The following is a 22220-nucleotide window of genomic DNA, read 5'->3' as shown; positions in this document are numbered from 1 at the left end:
TAAATGGTACATAATTACATATACAAACTACTTAAGCTCTGGGGGCCGGGGGGGGCGCACACCTCATCTGTAAGTAGAAAGATACTGCTTTACCTTTGTGAGGGCACAACCAAGCTCCATGTGAGTGGATTATATTGAGTCCTCCACCACTGTATATTCCACATCTGGCAGAGAGCAAGTACTTAAAACAGATTTATTGAATAAATTGATGCAAATATGCATTCATGCAGGGAACTAATTATTGAGGCCCCTTATTGATCTGAGGAAACAAAGCTAACAGCACTATAATTGGAAGGGTAATGTGAGAGGGTTGCTGAGTATGGAGCAAAAGCAGGGAAGGAGACCAGCACTGATTAAAAGATTGAATTCTGTCCAGATTTGTTTCTGTGAAAGTATCTTTAAAACGTAAATGCTATAATTAAACTGTACTCTAAATACACATTGAAACGATGCAGGAGAATTGCAATAAACAAAATAACTGTGCAAAAAATAAACAAATTAACTTTATTAAGTTACCACTTCAGTCCTTACATTGATTTGTTTACAAAAATATCAGTTTGAAATACATTATTGAAAGTGAATACACACAATAAATAGAAAATAGGGATGTGGAACTGGAGACATTATCAGCCAACTTATCTTCACCTGTTGCCCACTGTTGTGTAGACACAGTTTGATGCACAATCAGCATTTCTGAAAGAGCAGTCAAAGTACCTTGCAGAGGGCTGCAAACTATTTAAAAAATAGCTTAAAGCTCTGAACCTCTCACCAAAAAATTCACTGTTTATCAGGGAGCTTACCTCACTACAGCACTGAATTATCTCCTACTACCCATAAGAACAATTTGAAATAAGAAGTGTCAGGGAACCTTCATTAACAGTATTTTGAAGTCAAAGTTTTACTTCGATGATTACTCAAATAGCCTAACCGAGGAGGCAGACCCTATGACAATAAGTTATAAATAGTCTGAATTTAATAACTTAAACGTGATATGGCTAATAAAACACATACTGCATGAGTATCTCAACTAAGCTCTTTCAGATAAAGTGATAACTAAAAGGTTTAAATATAGTTTCAGTTTCTGCTCAGAAGAGTGATGTCAGTGTTTTAGCAATAGTGATGACATCCCATTATTGTAAATACACTAATATACACATTACTTTGAATTATACTTGATTGAATTCTATGTACACGTGGTTCCATAATCCAAGTGCAATTTTCAATGGTGCAGGTTTATAATCAAAGCTGAGCTGAATAAATGCTTTCTGACTTCTGAAAGCAAATGAGAGAAGCACATTCTAAAAGTAAATAACTACAGTTACGAGTAGGTGACCAGTTCTAGTCCCTTTTCCCCCTTTACGTGTGATGAACTTCATGAAGCATTAATTCCCGAGGTATATTTGTTTCTGGACCATACAGCTTACAAGCTCTTCTTTCAAAGGCAGCTACCATCTGCTTTACAACTTCATCGAAAAACAATGTGGCAAGCTGAGAGTGTAGAAGTGAGCGAAATTCAAAAGAAATCTGTAGGAAAATGTTAATAATTAATTTAGGAAGATCTTTCTTTACTAAATCTCTACTTAAGGTAGTGGTGTTCATACTGTAAAATGGGCTACTTGGCCCAGTATCTAAGGTGGAGCTGTATGGGTCTATCTAGGTGAGATTTTAAACATCTCTCAGATGAGGGAGTCGTATTTACTACAGAAGTACAATTGTTGGCACAATGAACTTAAGTAAACAAGACCAATGACTCATTTCAAGGCAGAGCCTGGTTTTACTAAATTAAAAAAAAAGAAAAAAAAGGCTTTGTGAATACCATGTTTATCACTCTGGCTTATTAATGGGTCCCCTTTAGATCTATTCTACACACAAGAGAAAATAAGGAAGAGACACGATCCTTCTGATAGGTAGTCCCATGAGAAGTAGCAGCAAGATGCGTCTGATCCACAGAACAGGTGGTGTAGGTGGTTCAATCTTAAAGTAGACAGTGATCTAGAACTTTATATCCCCTCAAGACAGAACTCAAGGCAAGGTTTGAGAAGTAGTATTTCAAGGACCAAATATAGACTAAGTTTTAAATTTTCATTTTGAAATAATTTAAGATTTATTTTAAAAGTTGCAAAAATAGTACAAATATTTCTCATGCACCTATCACCCAGATTCCTGTTTTAATGTGTGCTATATCACAGTGTAATTATTAAAACCAGGAAATTAACATAGGAAGTCAATAGCACTAAATAATAATGCTATTATCTAATCTATACAGGCCTTATTCAAATTTCCCCAACTGTCTAATTAACGTCCACTAATATTTTAATGAAAGCAATTCAAGAGCTGAGACTTTCATATAAGAATTTAATCAAAATTATGACCATTTCTTAAAATGTAAGGCGTGAATTACAAATATAGAGAACACATGTATTTGGCTGGCAAAGAAAAGCCACAAGTGGCTTTAATCTTCTATAGCTAGGATGATGTAAACAAGAAGATACTTTAGTATCTAGGTTCTAAAAACATATTTGTCCCTTTGCATTTTATTCCTGCATCGTAAGATGCAGATCATTGTGTAAATTTCATCTGGTGTTAATACATTGTTATTAAACTGACAGTAAAGTCATAGCATGTGTCTTATAACCTATGGACTTGTAAAAATTAGACAGTAGAAGGAATGATTATTCACAGTCTCAAAAAATAGAATAGAAAAAGAGAAAGATTCATTAGTATTCTTTCTTATAAAGTTAGTACAGAAAAAGGTATTCAATACTCAAAACTTTGAGATTTTTAAAAGGTCTTTCAGTAATTGCTATGCAAATAAGATTACTTCATCTGGGCTCTAATATATGGATTATTTCTTCTTTACCAACTTCACCTGATATATAAATAAATCAAGGGCTTTATGAGAGACTTACTGAAAAATCCAAGGTACAAGTTCTTGGGTAGCCAGGAAGACCTGGACTAAAACGCCAAACAGTCTCCAAATGATTGAAAAGCTTCCCGTCAGTACAGGATGCCTAGAACAAAATGAAAAAATAAAAGTGCAATAAAATACCAGTTGGATTGTCCAGAATCTAGAATTGAGGATGACTTCTTTAAAAAATAAATATTTTTATAGTCAGACCACAGGTGATACAAAAGATATCTCATTTTTAGCTTGGTACTAGGAAGTGACCTCTTGCCAACATAATCCGTTTTCTTTTCCCCTGGGATCCTTAAGATGGCCAGTTAGCCTCTCCTCTGCTGCTATCACCCATGGTGCTACCCAGAGCTCTCTCTTCCAGCAGCAAAACAGAGTGATTTTCTGGAAGTTTATTTCCAGCTCTGCCACTTATAAATGATCCTGAAAAAGTTAATTCCCTGTACCGTATTTCCTTAATCTGTAAAATGAGTATAACCCCTATTTTATACCATCACTATGAGATGGCTAAAACATTTCTAAGGTATTTGGCACAGATCCCTATGACAATTCTGTATTTCTTCTTTCCTACCTAAATATTTTTCTCTTATCAATCACATTTCCTTCACTTATTATCCTTTATTTCTAGAGTCCTCTAAGATTCCAATTTTTGTAAAAGTCTGGTCCTGACTCTTGGGCCTGACCCACTGCTTTCTGACCTCAAAATCTTCAATGTTCCTTTACTTTATATGTGTGGGCATGCACTGAAATACAATACCTAGTGAGATTCTGTGTAGGACATCTTATTTTCCATTCTGTATCACTAAAAAAGTGCTGACTGAGACCCACTAAAGAGCTGCCTTCTGCTGAGTGAAAAACAGTGATCAGAACCATAGTCATCAATCCAGTGCTAGGGTGGGTGGGTGAATGAAGTTCAGCTTCTTTACTACCCTAAAATACTATCTGGGCCTTATCATACTAGTAGACAACTGACCTCAAGAATACTTTCCCTTAGCAGCAGATGATTTTAAAAATCCTGTTTTAAAGTCTACATCCCCCTCCTCAATTAAGCCTTAAGTTTTCAGCCTTTCTGGAGGCTAAAAATGATTGGAGCTAAAAAATGACTAAGCCCCTCTTCCCCTTTTCTCTTTGATAACTTATTCTTTCAAGAGTTTACACGTCTCTCCCCTGTTGCTACACACTACAGATCAGCAAAATAAGAACTCATTTGCACTGCACATTTGATCTCCAGTCAGGGCACATACAAAATAAACCAATGAATGTATAAATGAGTGGAACAATAAATTGATGTTTCTCTCTCTCTCAATAAATAAACGTTTAAAATAAGTAAATCACTAAAATAAAACAATTAGGAAATATAGCAAGTGGTTTGTTTTTTCCCTTCCTCTTCTATTAGCTCAGGAAAATCTTTTTAAGCAGTTACACTTTAACTCATTTCATATAATCAATATTTGAGGAATATTTCAAAACAAAACAAAACTATTACCTTTACCAAATGTGGTTTCACCATGGTTACTACTGATGTATAGCGCTCCAATATAGGTGGAAACCCAATTTCTAATCGTGTTTTGCAGTATCCGGATCTCTTTGATATTATATCTGATTTTTTGCACCAAGGAACAAAATGCTTGTAATCCTCCATTCCTGATACAACATCATACATTTCCTGCATAGAGTATCTTAAAAAACAAAATACCGTTAACTGCATTTGGTTATATGGTATACATATACTTTAAAATAAATATAAATAAAACATATATTAGGCAATAAACCATTTGGGACACATGCTGAATCACACATACTCTTAAATGAAAAACTGAAAAGCTACACAGAATAAATGGGAGCTAAATATACATATAGAGCAGAGGTCATAATCTGGCAGACCGCATGTTGGATCTGGCTGCAGATATAGTTTTTACAGCATTTAAAAATTAATAGTTTGAGAGACATAAATTCTGATATACCCACACTGTGGAACTGTCAGTTATTTAAAAGATCAAATATATACTTTAGAGCAAAAAGGCTTATAATATATTGTTATATTTAAAAAGCACATTACAAAGCAAATAGGGTATGTATAATCCTATTATCTACTTAAGAAAAACTAAGTATTACTATATTTCTTCTGTTTTAAACATTTGATATTTATTATTTTCTGAAAATAATCATTATGTTAACAGAATATCTATAATGAAAACAAATTTAAAAAGTCCTGGAAGGATACAGACAATTAACAGTTGTTAACTCAGAAAAAAGAAGTAGGAGTAAAGACAGACTAATTCTTTTAGTATATATATACTTTTACATTTTTAGGCTTTTATACAAGTATGTAATACCTTTGTAATTATACATAAAATTAAAGGGAGGGAGATGGTACAGGAATTAAGAAGCATAGTAGGAGGGAGTGGAGTAGACACGAAGATGTTGAGAAGAACTATATGCACAACCAATGGGCATGGACTAAGGGTGGGGGGACAACTGAAGGAGGGGGGGGGTCACTGGGTAGAGAGGAACAAAGGGAAAAGAAATTGGGACAACTGTAACAGTATAATCAATAAAGTTTATTTAAAAATAAGTAAATAAAAATAAAAGTATTCTAGAAAATAAAGGAAACCTTGTAATCCCCTTTTATAAGCGAGCATAACACCTGGACAACCCAAATCCAACAAAGAACATACAAAACTATAGATCACCTATGAGTATGGAAGCAAAAATTCTAAGTAAAATATCAGCAAATAAAATCTAGCAATATATTTTTAAAAATACAATGAACTGCAACTCATTTAAAGATGTATGGATGGTTTAATACTAAGAATCCTATTATTAAAACCATACTAATTCGCAAGAAAAATTATGATTCTCTCCATAGATGAAGCATTCTCATTAGAGTTAGAAACAAAACAAAGATGCTAGCTATCATCATTGTTATGTTCAGAATACTGTTTTGAAAGTATTAAAGTAATTGAAACAGAGCATGAAATAAAGGCATCTGAATGGAAAAGAATTATGTGAAATTATCAATTGGCAGGTAATATGACTCAACCTTATTAAAACATAACTTGCCTCAAAATAATAAAGTAATTTAAATAATTACAACCTACATTACAAAAGAGTATTTTTTAATATGACAGAATAAGTCTTTATATATGGGTAGATTAATTTTTATAATCATGAAATGAGACCCACAACAGGGTACAGGGAAAAAACCCTATCTTTCCCAGGTTTTCAGACACTTTGAAAAAAAATGCCAAAATAAGTCCCCAGAAGTTTGAAACTTTGTAGCCTCGAAGCTAATTGCCACAAAAGGAGTCTTCAAAGGTTAAGAAAGCAGTACAGCCTAGCAGTCAAGGGGATGGAATTTGTAGTCAGAAAAGACTGTTCAAATTAACAACTCTAAAACATAGCAAGCCCTGTGACTCCGGGTAGACTGCTTAACTTCGCAACTTCACTTTCTCCATCCATAACTGAAAAATACCGCAATGGCATTCTTTTGAAGGTTAAACAATACAGTTTTGACATAGTACACAATGCTTAATACGCACTTAATAAATCATAGCTATTATTATGTTTATGTCAAATATGGGGAATAAAAAATAAGATGATCATTGGGTAAGATCAATTCATAATAAAAATAATTTTAGTATAAGAAAGAACAACAGAGCAGGTAAGAATAAGTAAAATATGGTGGGAAAAATAAGCTCTGGAGTCATGGTACCTAATGTACATTATCTCTTTGAGCTTCAGTTTCCTCATCTCTAAAATGGGAATAACACTCCTGGCTGGTGTGGTTCAGTGGACTGAGTGTCAGCCTGTGAATTAAAGGGTTGCTGGTTCCATTCCTAGTCAGGGTACATGCCTGGGTTGTGGGCTGGATCCCCAGTTGGAGGCATACAAGAGGCAATCACACATTGATGTTTCTCTCCCTCATTTTTCCTCCTTTCCTCTCTCTCTAAAAATAAATATTTAAAAAAATCTTATAAAAATAAAATAAAAAAATAAAATGGGAACAATACCTAGTTCACATGTCTACTGTGAGAATTACAGTATTCCCTCACTTATCGTGGGTATTACATTCTAGATGCCCCCGCGATAGGTGAAAATCCGCTAAGTAGGAACCTTACATTTATTTTAGTATTTATGTATATTTTAAGGCTTTGTAAACCCTTCCCACACACTTATAAACCGTTCCCAGCCCCTTATTAACATTTCCCACTCGCTTATTAACGTTTCCCACACTTTTATAAACACTATTTTCTTAAATATATTCTACACTCTTAAACCTATGTAACTTCAACAACATATACAGTACCACAAAATCCCGCGATATAGCAAAAAGTCTGCGATAAATAATTAAATATAATATTTTTAAAAATCCCACGATACAGTTAGGCTGTGATAAGTGAACCCTGATATAGAGAGGGACTACTCTAAATGAAACAATAAACAGAAAGCCTCAGCAATGCCTGTCAAATGGCAGTCACAAAGTCAAAGAAAGATAATATTAGTGATTCAAAAGTAAAGCAGACTGCCCTGGCTAGTGTGGCTCAGATGGTTGGAGCATCTTTCCATAACTGAAAGGTTGCAGGTTCAATTCCCGGTCAGAGCACCTGAAACCTAGGTTTGATTCTTGTTCCCGGTGTGTATAATTCCTGGCCTGCGTGGATATGGGAGGCAACCAGTGTTTCTCTCTCCCTTCCTCCCTTCCTCTCTTTCTAAAAGCAATGAAAAAAATGTCCTCAGGTGAGGATAAAAAAAAAGTTTTTAAGTTAAAGGAAAAAAAAAGTAGACTAATTTACTATTTGATTTCTCTTAATTGCCGTTTCTAACAGATACCAGCTGTGGCAAAGATGTCTACCTATCTAAAGATCTGAATTTCCTTTCTGTGGTATTGTTGCTGGGAAGCAGTTGCCCATCATGGGCTACAATTCCCAGACTCCCTTCCCTTGCATTTAGAGGGTCACATGGCTAGTTCTTGCCAATAATATCTGGGAGGAAGCACCCTCACTTCCAGACCAGTGTAGTTAAGAAGCAGGTGTATCTTTTTAAGAGACAAGTGGAAAGAAAAAGGACTTATGAACATTGACAACAGTGTGGTAATTGCTATGGGGATGGGGTGGGTGGAGGTGGAAGAGGGTATAGGGGGATAAATGGTAACGGAAAAAAATTCAACATAAATAAATAAAACAGAATACACATGGATAAAAAAGTTGATAGATATATACAATGGAATATTACTCGACCATGAAAAAATGAAACCTTACCATTTGTGACAGCATAGACTGACCTAGATAGAGCATATTATGCTAAGTGAAAATAAGTCAGAGAAAGTCAAGTACCATATGATTTCACTTATATATGGAATCTAAAGAGCAAAATAAGCAAAAAAAAAAAAAAGGACACATGGATTAAGAGATCAAACGATAGTTGCGGGGTGGGACGGGTTGGGTGCTGAGTGAAACAGGTAAAGGGATTAAGAACTACAAACTGGTAGTCAGAATAGGGAATATAGTAATAACAACATTGTAATAAGTTTATGGAGCCAGGAGGGTACTTGAAATATCAGGGGTGCCATTTTGTGAAGTACATAGCTGTCTAACCACTATGCTGTACACCTGAAACTAATACAAAATAACACTGATTGTAAACTGTAATTAAAAAATAAAATAAAAGAGAAAGACTCTGATGACTAAAGAATTACAAAGTCACAAGTTGGATGGAGTCTTGGTTTCTTCTTCTTTTTTTCACTCCTCTTCCAAGGAAATGTTTTTTTTTTTTGATTTTATAGAGATAGGGAGAGAAGAGGGAGGGAAGAAGGGGGCAGAGAGAGAGAGAGAGAGAGAGAGAGAGAGAAACATTCATTAGTTGCTTCCTGTATGCTCCCAGACTGGGGGTTGAACATACAACCTAGGTATGTGCCCTGACTGGGAATCGAACCCGTAACCTTATGGTGTACTGGACAAGACTCCAACTAACTGACTCACCCGGCCAGGGCAAGCCTGGGTTTCTGAATCACTACTTAAGAGGACTGCTGCCCATGGACTGGGAACATCCACTTAAACTTTACATGAGAAAGAAAGAAATTTTGGGGTTTTATCTGTATAACTGCTAGCATTAACTATTACAGCGACTAGCTAGTAACAAAGGTAATTTAGTGACAAAAGTTTTGAGTCAGCACAAAGTCCTTTATTACAGAAAAATCAGAAGTAAAAAGCAACTGAATAAAATGAACAAAATGCATTTCTACAAGAATTCATGTACTACTTAATGGCTTAATGTCCTGTGGGGAATTAAGACCCCCATGTAGAAATTCCCATTTGAAGGAATGCTGTATCTCTGCTTTAGCAGAATTGCTGAATCTCTATCGTATGCTACATATATCTCTAGATCAGGGGCCAAACCTGGCCAAATGCCTATTTCTGTAAATAAAGTTTCATTAGAGCACAGCCATGCCCTTGTATTTATTACATATTTTCTAGGGCTACTTCTGGGCTACAATGAGAGTTGAGTAGTTCCAATAGAGACAGTACGGTCCACAAAACCTAACGTATTTACTATCTGGCCCTTCACAGAAAATGTCTGCCAACCTCTGTTCTAGATGTAGGAGCCTTTTAGTATGTCTGTAGGTACTTATCTACGTATGTGTGTATGTGAGGGAGTTACATAAACACATATGGGCCTAGATATTAGTAATGTCACTATAAAACAGTGCACAAAAATGCAGTTTATAATCAGTTCAATTATTTCCTTTACATGTCAAAGTTTAAATAAATCCTATAAAGTTACAATATATCTACTCCACAAATATTTATAAAAAGCAAGAGCTATGGAAAGGCCAAGCTACAAAAACCAGAACTTAAGTCTGTAAGCAGAGAATCAAGAAGAAAGAGGCATGATATGCTATAGGAAAGAACATGCTAATTTAGTAGGACTACTATTATATACAAACCCTATAATTCTCCTCTCTGAATATTCTTTTCTTTTGTTTATTAATGGTGCAGCAATTTTGAAGAAAGTTCGAGCATATAACTCCTTAGTCAAAACTGAGGTATGTAGTGGAAGAACTCTGCTCATCAGTATACCACAGGAAGCTAAATATCTGAAAAGACAAAAATAACATGATTTAGATTGACATTAATTATTAATATGAAACACAAATTATAGAGACTGTAAAACAATTATCACATTTTAAAAGGTTCTGCAACTTTACAATATTCCTGAAACACTAGATGCACAACACAAAAAAACAAGCTTCTAAAACATCTTAAAGAAAACTAAAAATAACAGCTTATAGTTAGGGTTAGAAGCTTCTGGCACAAAAAGGATTTCTCCCAAAACGCTGGCTTGCAGTCTGTAGTCACGTGTTAAAACATCATCTTGCCATACACTTGATAGAATATGATCATATGTTTTTCAACTCATCTACCCAGGCTGTTTTTCCAGCTGGATCCACAGGAGCTCCTTAATTCTTAATCTACTCTATTAGATTTGAAATTAAGTCTCACTCTAGTACTAGAGATTTGGTGACCCTGTCAGAAATGTTGCTCTGTCATCTTTTGACTTTCTGTTCGCCATTTCATGTATATAAGTCAAAACACATGCCAAGGTAATTAGAATATTAATTGTTGGGAGTTCATCTATTTTTTTAAATTATATTTTATTATGTTATAGTTGTACCAAGCTTTCTTTCTTTGGCCCCCTCCACCCAGCATGCCCCCTGTCCTTCAGGCAATCCCCACACCATTGTCATGTCCATGGCTCATGTGTATTAGTTTTTTGCCTACTCCATTTCCTATACTGTACTGTACTTTACATCCCCATGGCTATTCTGTAACTACCTATTTGTACTTCTCAATCAATTCACTTCTTCACCCATTATCGTCCATCCCCCTTCCATCTGGCAATCATCAAAAACTTTCTCTGTATCTATGATTCTGTCTGTTCTTGTTTGCTTAGTTTATTTTTTAGATTCAATTGTTAATAGATATGTATTTATTGCTACTGTATTGTTCACAGTATGATGTTCTGTTTCTCAGATAAGCCCCTTTAACATTTCAAATACTAATGGTTTGGTGATGATGAACTCCTTTAGTTTATTCTTGTCTAGGAAGCTCTTTATCTGCCCTTCGATTCTAAATGATAGCTTTGCTAGGTAGAGCAATCTTGGCTGTAGACCCCTGCTTTTCGTGACTTTGAATATTTCTTGCCAATCCCTTCTAATCAGCAAAGTTTCTTTTGAGAAATCAGCTGAGTCTTATGGGAACTCCCCTGTAGGTAACTAATTTTTTCTCTTGCTGTTTTTAAGATTCTCTCTTAAAACCTTTGGCATTTTAATTATGATGTGTCTTGGTGTGGCCCTCTTTGCATCCATCTTGTTTGGAGTTCTCTGTAGTTCCTGGGCTTGCAGGTCTACTTCCTTAATCAAATTAGAAAAGTTTTCCTTCATTATTTTTATCAAACAGGTTTCTAATTTCTTGCTCTTTCCTTTCTCCTTCTGGTACACCTATGATGTGAATGTTAGAATGCTTGAAGTTGTCCTAGAGGCTGCTTACACTATCTTCCTTTTTTTGGATTCTTTTTTCACCTCGTTCTGTTTGGTTGTTTTTGCTTCCTATGTTCCAAATCATATTGTTGGTTTCATCACTCTACTGTCTTTTCCCTATAAATTATTCTTTATTTCAATTAGTGTATCCTTTGTTTCTGACTGGATCTTTTTTATGCTCTTGAGGACCCACTAAGTTCCTTGAGCATTCTTATAACCAGTGTTTTGAACTCTGCATTCAATAGATTGCTTATCTCCATTTTATTTAGTTCTTTTTCTATAATTTTGATTTGTTCTTTAATTTGGGCCATATTAGTTGTCTCCAAATTTTGACAGCACCCCTGTGTTTGTGTCTACATATTAGGTAGAGCTGCTGACACTCCCTGTTTTGGTGGCATGGCCTAGTGTAGTAAGAGTCCTGTATGGTCCAGTGGCACTGCTTCCCCTATCATCCAAGCTGGGTACTTCAGGTGCCCCATTTGTGTGGGCTGAGTACACCCTCCCCTTGAGGTTGAGCCTTGGTTGCTTTGGTAGGTCAATGGCAATGATTTACCAAGGCCAGTCAGCTGCAAGGACTGGCTGTGACCACTGACCACCGATCTCCACCCTCCGTGGAGGATCAGCCATAGAGGGGCAGGATGATGGTGCTCTGATGTGGTCTGTAGCTGTCCACTAGATGCGCAGGCTCTGGGATTTCCTGGGTGGTGCAGGCCAGGTTAGCCTCCAATTGTGTTTTGCACAGGGCCACCCTTCCTGAGCTATAAAGCAGTCTGAGGTGGTTGCTTCAAGTACTGGGCTTGGAGATTCCTGGGCAAAGCAAAGCTCTGAATCTAGGCTGGCTGCTGCTAGTGCCGGATCTGGGCCACTTAACAAGAGGTACAGGGGCTGGGGGCTCACTGAGGCCACCTGCTGCTTCTTTAGGAGGATTTAGGAAGTTGTGAAGCATCAGCCAAGAACATCCATTCATACAGAAAGACCACTGTTAACAGGTGTAAGTTGGGTGAGATGAAGCCTCAGGGGATCTCCATGCTAGGGCAAACTGTGTTAGCCATGTTGATAAGAGTCTCAGATATGCCACCCACCTGCCAGCTCTGTGACTCTGTGGTGGGAGGGTTCAGAAAATGGACAATAGCCTCTGTCTGCCTTTCTATCTGGGAGAAAGCTGTCCCTCAGCTCTCATCTTGATACCAGACACTTCAGTTCCTCTCTGTATGTCGCTGGTACCTTTCAAGCTGCTACCCTGATGCTCGAGCTCAGAGGGAGTGAGTACGAGTAGGTGAGTCTGTGTGTGGGTTCTTTAAGAGGAACTGGTTGGGGGTTCAGCGTTTCTTCCACCGACTCAATCCTCACTGGTTTTTACAGCCAGAAGTTATGGGGACTTATCTTCCTGGCAGTGATACCTGGGCCATGGGCCTGGTGTGGGGCTGGAACTCCTCACTCCTGAGATACACCTCCTAAATTTTTATCCACCACATGCAGATGTGGAACCAGCCCATTTCGTGTCTCCACCTCTCCCACCAGTCTGGATGGATGGGCTTCTTTAATTCCATAGTTGTCAGGCTTCCATTCAACTTGATTTCTGATGGTTCTGAGTGACTGCTGTTCTATAATTTAGTTGTAATTTTGATATGGTTGTGCATGGAGGTGAGCCACGTTTACCTATGCTCTCATCTTCAAAAAAGAAGTTTTCAGGATACTTCCAGTCAAGATGGCAGCCTAGATAGACATGCCGCATCTCCTTTCACAACTAAGAAGGAATATAACTGTCTCAAAACTAGAGACAACCAAAGTTCCAGAAAACTGAGCTGCATGGAAGTCCAACAAACAAAGATATAAAGAAGAAATACCCATCCAGAGAAGTAGGAGGACTGGAGCTGGGGCAGAGGACGTGGTGTGATGGTGGTGGTGGCGGCTGCGGCAGGCTGGTAGAAAGTGCAGTCATACATTTTAAAAAGTTGGGAGGGACACCTGGGGAGCACTCCCAGCACCGACCAGACCACACATGTGGCTCATGGTTCCAGCGCTGGGGAAAATAAAGCCCCATTGCTTCTGACTGTGCAAACCAGTGGGCGTTGGGGCAGAGGAAGAAACTGCTGGTCTCTCAGCAGAGTCCGCTTGTTTAAAGGGCCCCCACAGACCTAGAACATGTGCAAACCCACCCAATCTGGGAACAACGGCCAAGGCAACAGCTAGAGGGGCGCCAGACCTATACGGAAGTGGGAGAAGTGCCTGGAAAAGGGGCGAGTGCTGAGCAAGCGGCATTCTTCCCTTTCAGACCCCTCCCCCCCACACAGTGCCACAACATGGTAAAACAGGTCGCCCTGTACTGAGGAATCCCTAAGGCTCCACCCTTTACAATGTAACAGGTGTGACAGTTCTACCTAAGACACAGGGGGAAACAAACACTGGAGCCTGTCAAGATGAGGAGACAGAGAAGTATGGCCCAAAAGGGGGAACGGATAAAGGTTCCAGTGACAGAACTAAGCAACCTGGAGATAGCCAACCTAACAGATGTAGAGTTCAAACTCTGGTGTTAAAGATGCTCACAGACTTGACAGATATACTTAAGTACAGCAAACACATGAGGGAAGAAGTGAAGGCTATGCTAAATGAAATGAAGGAAAATACACACAAAACCAATGGCAAATGGAAGGAAACCGGGGTTCAAATCAATGATTTCATACATAAGGAAGAAAAAACAATCAACCGGTACAGACTGAGGAAACAAGAATTGAAAGAAATGAGGAGAGGCTTAGGAACGTCTGGGACAACTTTAAAAGTGCCAACATTTGAATCATAAGGGTGTCAGAAGAAGAGGAAGAGCAAGAAATTGAAAGCTTATGTGAAAAAATAATGAAGGAGCCCTGGCTGGTGTGGCTCAGTAGATTGAATGCCAGCCTGTGAACCAAAGAGTTGCTGGTTCAATTCCCAATCAGGGCACACACCTGGGCTGCGGGCCGGGTCCCCAATTGTGGGTGTGCATGAGAGGTAACCACACATTGATCTTTCTCTTCCTCTCTTTCTCCCTCCCCCCTACCTCTAAATATAAATAAATAAAATATTTTTTAAAAAATAATGAAGGAAAACTTCCCAAATTTGGCAAAGGAAATAGACATATAAGTCCAGGAAGCACAAGGAGCCCCTAATAAGTTAGACCCAAAGAGGACCACACCAAGACACATCATCATTAAAATGCCAAAGGTTAAAGATAAAGAGAGAATCCTAAAAGCAGCAAGAGAAAAGCAGAGAGTTACATACAAAGGATTGCCTATAAGACTATCAGATAATTTCACAAAAGAAACTTTGCAGGCTAGAAGGGACAGAAAAGAAGTATTCAGTGTGATGAAAAGCAAGGACCTACAACCAAGACTACTCTATTCAGCAAAGCTATCATTTAGAATGGAAGAGCAGATAAAGTGCTTCCCAGACAAGTGAAAGCTAAAGGAGATCACCATCACAGAGCCCATATTATATGAAATGTTAAAAAGACTTATTTAAGAAAAAGAAGATCGAAACATTAAAATGACAACAAACTCACAACTATCAACAACTGAATCTAAAAAAAACAAACACAAACTAAGCAAACAATCAGAACAGGAACAGAATCATAGGTATGGGGATCACTTGGAGGGTTATCAGCTGTGAGGGGAAAAGGGGAGAAATGGGGAAATGGCGCAGGGACTAAGAAGCATAATTTGTTGGTACAAAATAGACCGGGGGGGGGGGGGAGTTAAGAATAATATAGAAAAGGGCAAAGCCAAAGAACTTATATGCACGACCCAGGACTGAACTAAGCAGGGTAGAATTGCTGGAGGGAAGGGGGGTACCAGGAAGAGGGGAGCAAAGGGAAAAGAAATTGGGACAACTGTAATGACATAATCAATAAAATATACTTTAAAAATAAATTAAATAAATTTTTTTTAAAAAGAAGTTCTTGAATTACGGGGTACGTCTAAATACAGATATGTGATATTCTCTTGTCCTTCTAAATATCTTTAGCTTTTCCCTAATAAGATTATTGCATAACTATTTTACATTAGTATTCATGCATTATTCACATACTTATTGAGCTCTTATTTTGTTAGGCATTAGAGATAATGGTGAATAAAACAAAAATTAACCTTATGAAGATGTCATTCTAGTGAGGACTCTAAAAAAGTGCTAAAAAGGTAAAGGGGGTAAGGACAAAATCGGGACCTCCTTTAGATAGGGTGGTCTAGGAGGTCCTCTGAGGTTAAATTTCAGCTGAGACATAAGGAGTTAGCCATGCAAAGAGAGAAACAGGTATATGTGTACATAATAAATGTATATGTAAACATATACAACAAAATACATATATGAATGAAGAGACAGATAGGGGGCTTTACAGGCAGCAGGGATTCCAGAGACTTAAAAAGACTTAGTGTAGCAGCAGTACAGCAAGCCAGGGGGAGAATACCATGAAATAACGTTAGAAAGACAGGTTGGAGCTAGAACGTGCTGAGGATTACTGACCACGATAAAATAATTTGAAATTTATTCTCAATGAGGAACCACTGAAAAGTTCAATTAAGAGAGTGATATTTCAGCCCTGGCTGGTGTGGCTCAGTGGATTGAGTGTCAGCCTGCGAACTGTCACTGGTTTGATTCCCAGTCAGGGCACATGACTAGATTGCACGTCAGGTCCCCAATTGGGGGTGCGAGTGAGAGGCAACCACAGAGTGATATTTCTCTCCCTCTCCTTCTCCTTTCCTCTCTCTCTAAAAATAAATAAATTATTTTTTTTGAAAAGTGATATTTCATTAAATCATGCCTTCAAATTATTTTTTAAAAGGTGAACAGAATGGCCTGCTAAAAGCTCCTTATGTTACCAAATATAAAATAATTTATGTAAATAAAATTATTTTAAGAACACTGTCATTCTATAGTTTGACTGGGGAGGAAGAGAAAATAAAGTTGGACAAAGAATGGTTGAAGAAATTGAGAATATTTAGCTGGAAGATAAGGGATGATACCTGAAAATATGAGTCCAAAATGTAAAACAAAAGCCCAATTAGAGGGAGAAAAAATTGGACTCCATAAAACAATAAAGAACTTTTGACTAAATGGTAATGGAAAAACATACAATAAAGATTAAATTTTAAAAAGAAAAAAATTTTGAACAATTGAAGCTGTTCATAAAAACTGGAGGGGCTTATTTCAGAGGCAACTGAAATAGAAATCAATAAAAATTGTTCATCTAGATGCTGCATGACCATTTGTTAAAATGTAATGGAAAATAATCAAATATATGAACTGCATGAATGAACTTACTGACTTTAAAACTTTAGGATTCTTTTGTATCCAGCAATACAAAATATTTCCAGAGATGAAATAACAGGAAAACATGGTAAAACAAGGTTGCTTTGTGAATTCCAAGTTTTCTAGGATATCACAAGTAGTATTTGAATTTATAATAATGGTAAGAACATATTTCAAAGATATAATTTTTTTTTTTAGTCAAGAGATTTTAGGTAGATTCCTCTCCTAGAGTGAGTAAAGGTGTTATGCAAATCTTATTTTAAAGGCAAAGACTAGTCCTGGCTGGTGTGGCTCAGTGGATTGAGTGACGGCTTGCAAACCAAAGGGTTGCTGGTTCGATTCCCTGTCAGGGCACATGCCTGGGTTGCAGGCTGGGTCCCCTGTTGGAGGTGTGTGAGAGGCAACCACACACTGATGTTTCTTTCCCTCTTTCTTTCTCCCTTACCCTCTCTCTAAATATAATTAAAAAAATAAAAAAACCTAAAGGCAAAGGCTATATTAGAAGAAACCACTGATTCAAAAGAACATAAAAGCACCCCTATGTTCAATGCAACATATAGCCAAGATTTGGAAGCAGCCCAAGTGTCGATCAGTAGATGAGTGGATAAAACAGCCATGGGAAATTTACAAAATGGAAAACTACTTGGCCATAAAAAAGAAGAAAGTTTTACTGTTTGCGACAGTACGAATGGACCTGGAGAACATTATGCTAAGTGAAATAAGCCAGTCAGAGAAAGACAAATACCATATGATTTCACTCATATGTGGAATCTAACGAACAAACTGAACTAACAAGCAAAAAAGAAACAGACTCACAGAGAGCAAGATGAGAGCTAAGTGGGGGCGAGGGTAGGGGGCGAGGGAAAAAGGACTCATGGACATGGACAACAGTGTGGTGAATGTGGGCGGAAGGGGGTTATAAGGGGACTAAATAATAATGGGAAAAAAATCATTAAGAAAAAGAAGTATATTGTGACTTTTTAAAGTAATCCCATGGTTTGCTTAAAAATAGAATTATACCAATAAAAGAGAATGACAAATATTCTACTAAATGAAGCAGAGCAGTGGAAATAAAATAATTAGGCTGTTAATTTAGCTTCCTCTTTCAAAAAGAAGCCATAAAAAATAACTTAAGATCTCTGTTAGTCAAACTGATTACAAAACCAAATTTGGTGTACAAAATGCCTAATTATCTGTTTCCCTTCTAAGACTTAAAAAAAAGACTTTATTTATTTTTAGAGAGGGGAAAGGAGGTAAAAGAGAAGGAGAGAAGCATTGATGTTTTTGAGTTGCCTCTCACACGCCCCTAACCAGGGACCTGGCCCACAACCTAGGCCTGTGCCCTGACTAGGAATCAAAACAGCAGGCCAGGGCTCAATCCACTGAGCTGTATCAGCCAGGGCTGACATTTTTAGATGTCTTTTAGTGTTGTAACTGTTTTACCTATTTTCCCCACTTTTCTGTATTAGATACCTTGTTATATATTATAAAAAACCAATTATGTGGCAGATATCATGCATAATTATACTAATTTTCTGAAATATCAGTATCACAAACGGCAGCTTCTCTGAGAGAAATTTTTATTATAAAAAAAAAAGATCTTTGCTTCTGAAAAGGTGAACTGAGTGTCTAATTGAGTAGGAAGCTTACTTTTCACTGTACATGGTTTTGAATTTTGTAATAGGTTCATGTAATACCATCCCTTCAGCCCTTAAAAGGAAACCCTTACGCTATCCAATTACAATCATAAGGGAAGTACCTGTGTTAAAAGCAAGCTTATAGTTTCCCTGATTAGTCTGCATACTATGGTTACAATGACCTAGACATACACTATCAAGAATACTGTGTCTTCGCCCTGACTGGTGTGGCTCAGTTGGTTGGGTGGGTTCCTGTAAAGCAAAAGGTTGCCTGTTCGATTCCCAGTCAGGGCACAGGTCAGGACACATGCCTAGACACATGCCTAGGTTGCAGATTGTGTACCAGTTGGGGTGTGTGCAACAGGCAACTGATCAAACCCTCTCTCCTCCCTTCCTCTCCCTAAAAATAAATAATAGAAAGAGAATACTGTGCCTTTAACTACAATAAGAGGGGCCATACAGTCCTATATGAATAGGTTCAACAATGAAATGAGAAGTGGGCCAAATGAGGACAGCTTTTTGTCACTAGTCTTATGATATTACATCTCAAATACTAGAGTACATATAATACTCTAATATAATCATTAAATATATACTTATAGTTACATATGATCTATCAATAATATAGCTCAAAATCTATGTTAATGCTTCTGACAAGAAATGAACTCATAAACTCCCTTTGTTTTCATTATCATAAACAGTAGATATTTATCTTGAAATTTAAGCCTTAATTACGTCGCTAAAGCACACGTATTTGTCTTATTAAAAGTGAGTTTTGTCTATCTGCAAGCCAACATTTTATGAGTAATACAAGCAGAACGAAAGCTCAATGGCTGGTGTGGCTCCCAGTGGATTGAGTGCCAGCCTGTGAATCCAAAGGTTGCTGGTTCAATTCTCAGTCAGGGCACATGCCTGGGTTGCAGGCCAGGTCCCAGCTGGGGGGCCTTGAGAGACAACTACACATTGATATTTCTCTCCCTCTCTTTCTCCCTCCTTTCCCCTCTCTCTAAAAATAAATAAATAAAAGCTTAAAAATAAAGCAGGACAGAGTTATGCTCTGCTTGGAACTACTTTTTCAGATTATTTCTTAAAGCAGGAGTAAACGATATGAGATGATTTTATTTCAGTTTCAACCACTATTTGTCGAAAAGTGACTGGGTTATTGGCATTTAAAAAATTCTTCATAGAATCTAAATGTCCTAGAGCTGAACTAGATTTGAGATTTCTCTCTCCATCTCGCACTGTTTACAACTGGTTTCATTTTAAATACTAACTTTAATTTTCTAGCATAATTAAGTTACAATGTCATTAGTAAAAAGAAACTAAAGGATGGAAATATGGAATTCTTCATGTTCCACGTCCTTCTCCACCTCCACCCACCAGAAAAGAACTAACCAGGGAAATCGAAGGCAGACTCTGGTTCAAGGTTACAGGACCTGTAAGTTACAGTAGGGTGGAAAAAAACCCAAGTCCCTTACTTACGTCGACTACATTTAGTTTTGCAAGAACCAAAGGGCGGGAGCAAAGACCTCTACCAGAAACTGGAAAATCACGTCTGTTCCTCTGGCACGCAGAAGGAGCAGAAGGGGGTTCACTGTCAGACAGAAACTCTTACAAGCCCAGCAGCCCACAACCCCTGTACGCAAAGTTAAAACTTTCCGCCAGCAGCAGCAGCTGTCCCTAAGGGAGAAGACCGGAAAAGCCCAAAGGCAGCGGAGGCCGACTCGCTTTATCAGCTGCTTCCAAAGTTGCTTCGTTGATGATTCACCGCCTCTCGCGAGGGCAGTGAACCACAAACACAAACTGGGCGGCTGGGATAGGCTGGCGAGCCTCCGGGCCCGGGTGATGAACACGGCTCTCTAATCCCTCAAATGCAGAACCCAGGAAACCCTTCCTCTCTGGGTCCGGTTCCGCCTTACCTAATATACCCCCGACCCCCACCCCCACCTCAACTCAGCAGGCCCTGGCAGAAAACTACCTTGGTCGCGGCGCCCCTGTTGTTTAGTACCTGACGTTCCGCGCAGGACCCTGCGCTGATATCCGGGCTCCAGCTGCTGCCGCCGACTTTGGACGACATCCCCAGACCGAGACCACCTTCCTCAAGGTCCTCTGGCCGGTCCGAGCTGCCATGATCGTCTCACTGAAGCCGGTAGCCACCCCCGGGACCAAACTCACGGCACCGCCCATCTTCCCGGTCAGGTCCAGCCCGGCTCCGTCGCCTTCCAGCCAATCGACGGCCCTCTCCAGCCTCCAGACCCGCCTCTTCTTCCTTCCTGATTACGCAAAGCAGACGCACGCTCCCACCGCCTTAGGGCCAAGTGTAAACGCGCTCGTCGTTCAGCCGGCCAATCAGAGGGAGTGCTGAGAAGCCTGGACACACCCTCTCCTCTGGCTGGCCTCTGGTTCTCGCCGCGCGCTCCGGCGCCTCACGTTGGGCCTAGTGACTGTTAACCACGCCTTCCGCACTGGAACTCTTCCCGGGATTTTCCAACCGCCGCGGTCGGGGCCCTACTTTCGGTTGCGAGGCCTAGCTTGTGAGCTCATACCAGGGCGGGAGGAAGCCGGACATTCTCTGTCTTAATTGTGTAACACTGTCCAACCGGTGAGTGCTGAGCCGGACCCGCCATTGCTCCAGGCTGCCAAGTCTGGCCTCCAGTCTTGATGTTAATGATTGTCTAATACAATACCTGCCGTGCTTACCCCTTGGCACTGTGAGGGCAACATAAGGTCACGTCCTTAGGGGACACACGTAGGTTCTGCGTGCTTTCTTCCTGAGTGGCCAGCATTTTATTTGGTGTTCGTGTATCGTTTGCGTTTCCATTATTCCATACAAACCAGACAACTTTGCTTTGATGTACCCATTCAGGAATCAGTCATCAAGTCCTGACATTTTTTCCCCTCCTTTTGTTCCCAGGTCCTTATTTAACCTGTGTACATCATAGTTTCCTGTAAACTGAGGACAGCGATACGACCTACTGCAGACAGTTTTGAGAAGCAAATGTAATTCTGGTTGAGTAAATGTAGTAAACGTATTCTGGGGGCGCTTACTCTTTGCCGTTTTAGGTGCTGTATAAATGAAGAAAAGTCTTTACCGTCATAGATTTTAGTTTTAGAGGGGAAAACCCATTAATTAGCATGTAATACAATGTTAGATAAGTCACGTGCTGTAGAAAAAAAGGGTAAGGAGATGGAAAGGGGTAAGGTGAGGTGCTATTTTATATAGGGAGGTCAGGTGGGTCTCAGAGGAAGTGATACCGAACAAAGGCATACATGAAGTGAGGAAGTGAATTATGTGAATATTTGGTGGGAAAGGTACTTAAGGTGGAGGCAAGAGCAAGGGTAAAGGACCCAGGCAAGAACACCTTGCCCTGTTTCCTCAAGAGCAAGGGCTTTGGATCACAGACAGTGAGGAAAGTGGTAGCAAATGAGGTCAGAGACGGTGAGGACTTTATCACAGTGCCTGGCAGGCTGTGGTACAAACTTTGGATTTTATTCGAAGTGTGAAGGGAGGTCATTTGAGTTGGAGGGTATGTTAGTGACTTGATCTGATTTACATTTACAGAAATATTAGCTGCTGTGTGTGTGTATGCTTATTATTTTCCTCTCTTGCTTTGTTCATTGCAGTCATCCCTCCTTACTAGATGCTTTGTGGAGTGAGTTGAAATTCCCAGTACAAAGTTTGTCAAACGCTTTTCAATACAACACAGGATGTACTTGTTGATTCAGGTGGTTCTGTAGCTGTATCCAAACAATTCTATATCAGAGTACCTTCAAATTCCCAATCCCTGCTCTTCTTGCCTTAAGTCCTAAATATTTCCAGTAATGTCTTCCTTTAAAACACATTTTCATC

At 38.8% G+C, this 22220-nt stretch overlaps 1 protein-coding gene across 2 annotated transcripts; it reads right to left on the bottom strand.

The window, feature by feature from the left end:
• Nucleotides 1-490: 490 nt before the first annotated feature.
• On the bottom strand, nucleotides 491-20584 carry COQ10B (coenzyme Q10B). 2 transcript variants are annotated; one of them, XM_090282149.1, is made up of 5 exons: nucleotides 20379-20584; nucleotides 9861-10010; nucleotides 4401-4593; nucleotides 2910-3011; nucleotides 491-1524 (listed from the first exon to the last, which is right to left on the bottom strand). In XM_090282149.1, the coding sequence occupies exons 1-5, from the start codon at nucleotides 20555-20557 to the stop codon at nucleotides 1357-1359; spliced, it is 792 nt and encodes a 263-aa protein (XP_090138275.1). In that variant the 5' UTR covers nucleotides 20558-20584; the 3' UTR covers nucleotides 491-1356. The 2 variants fall into 2 exon arrangements, with proteins under 2 accessions (XP_090138275.1, XP_090138284.1); XM_090282158.1 differs by having other exon boundaries at nucleotides 20349-20400.
• Nucleotides 20585-22220: the final 1636 nt, after the last annotated feature.

The sequence above is a fragment of the Furipterus horrens genome, unplaced genomic scaffold (assembly GCF_987537825.1).
Source record: "Furipterus horrens unplaced genomic scaffold, mFurHor1.1.pri manual_scaffold_1, whole genome shotgun sequence".
Lineage (NCBI taxonomy): Eukaryota > Metazoa > Chordata > Mammalia > Chiroptera > Furipteridae > Furipterus > Furipterus horrens.
Note: the sequence above shows the minus strand (reverse complement) of the source record. Positions and strands in the feature narration are given on the sequence as shown.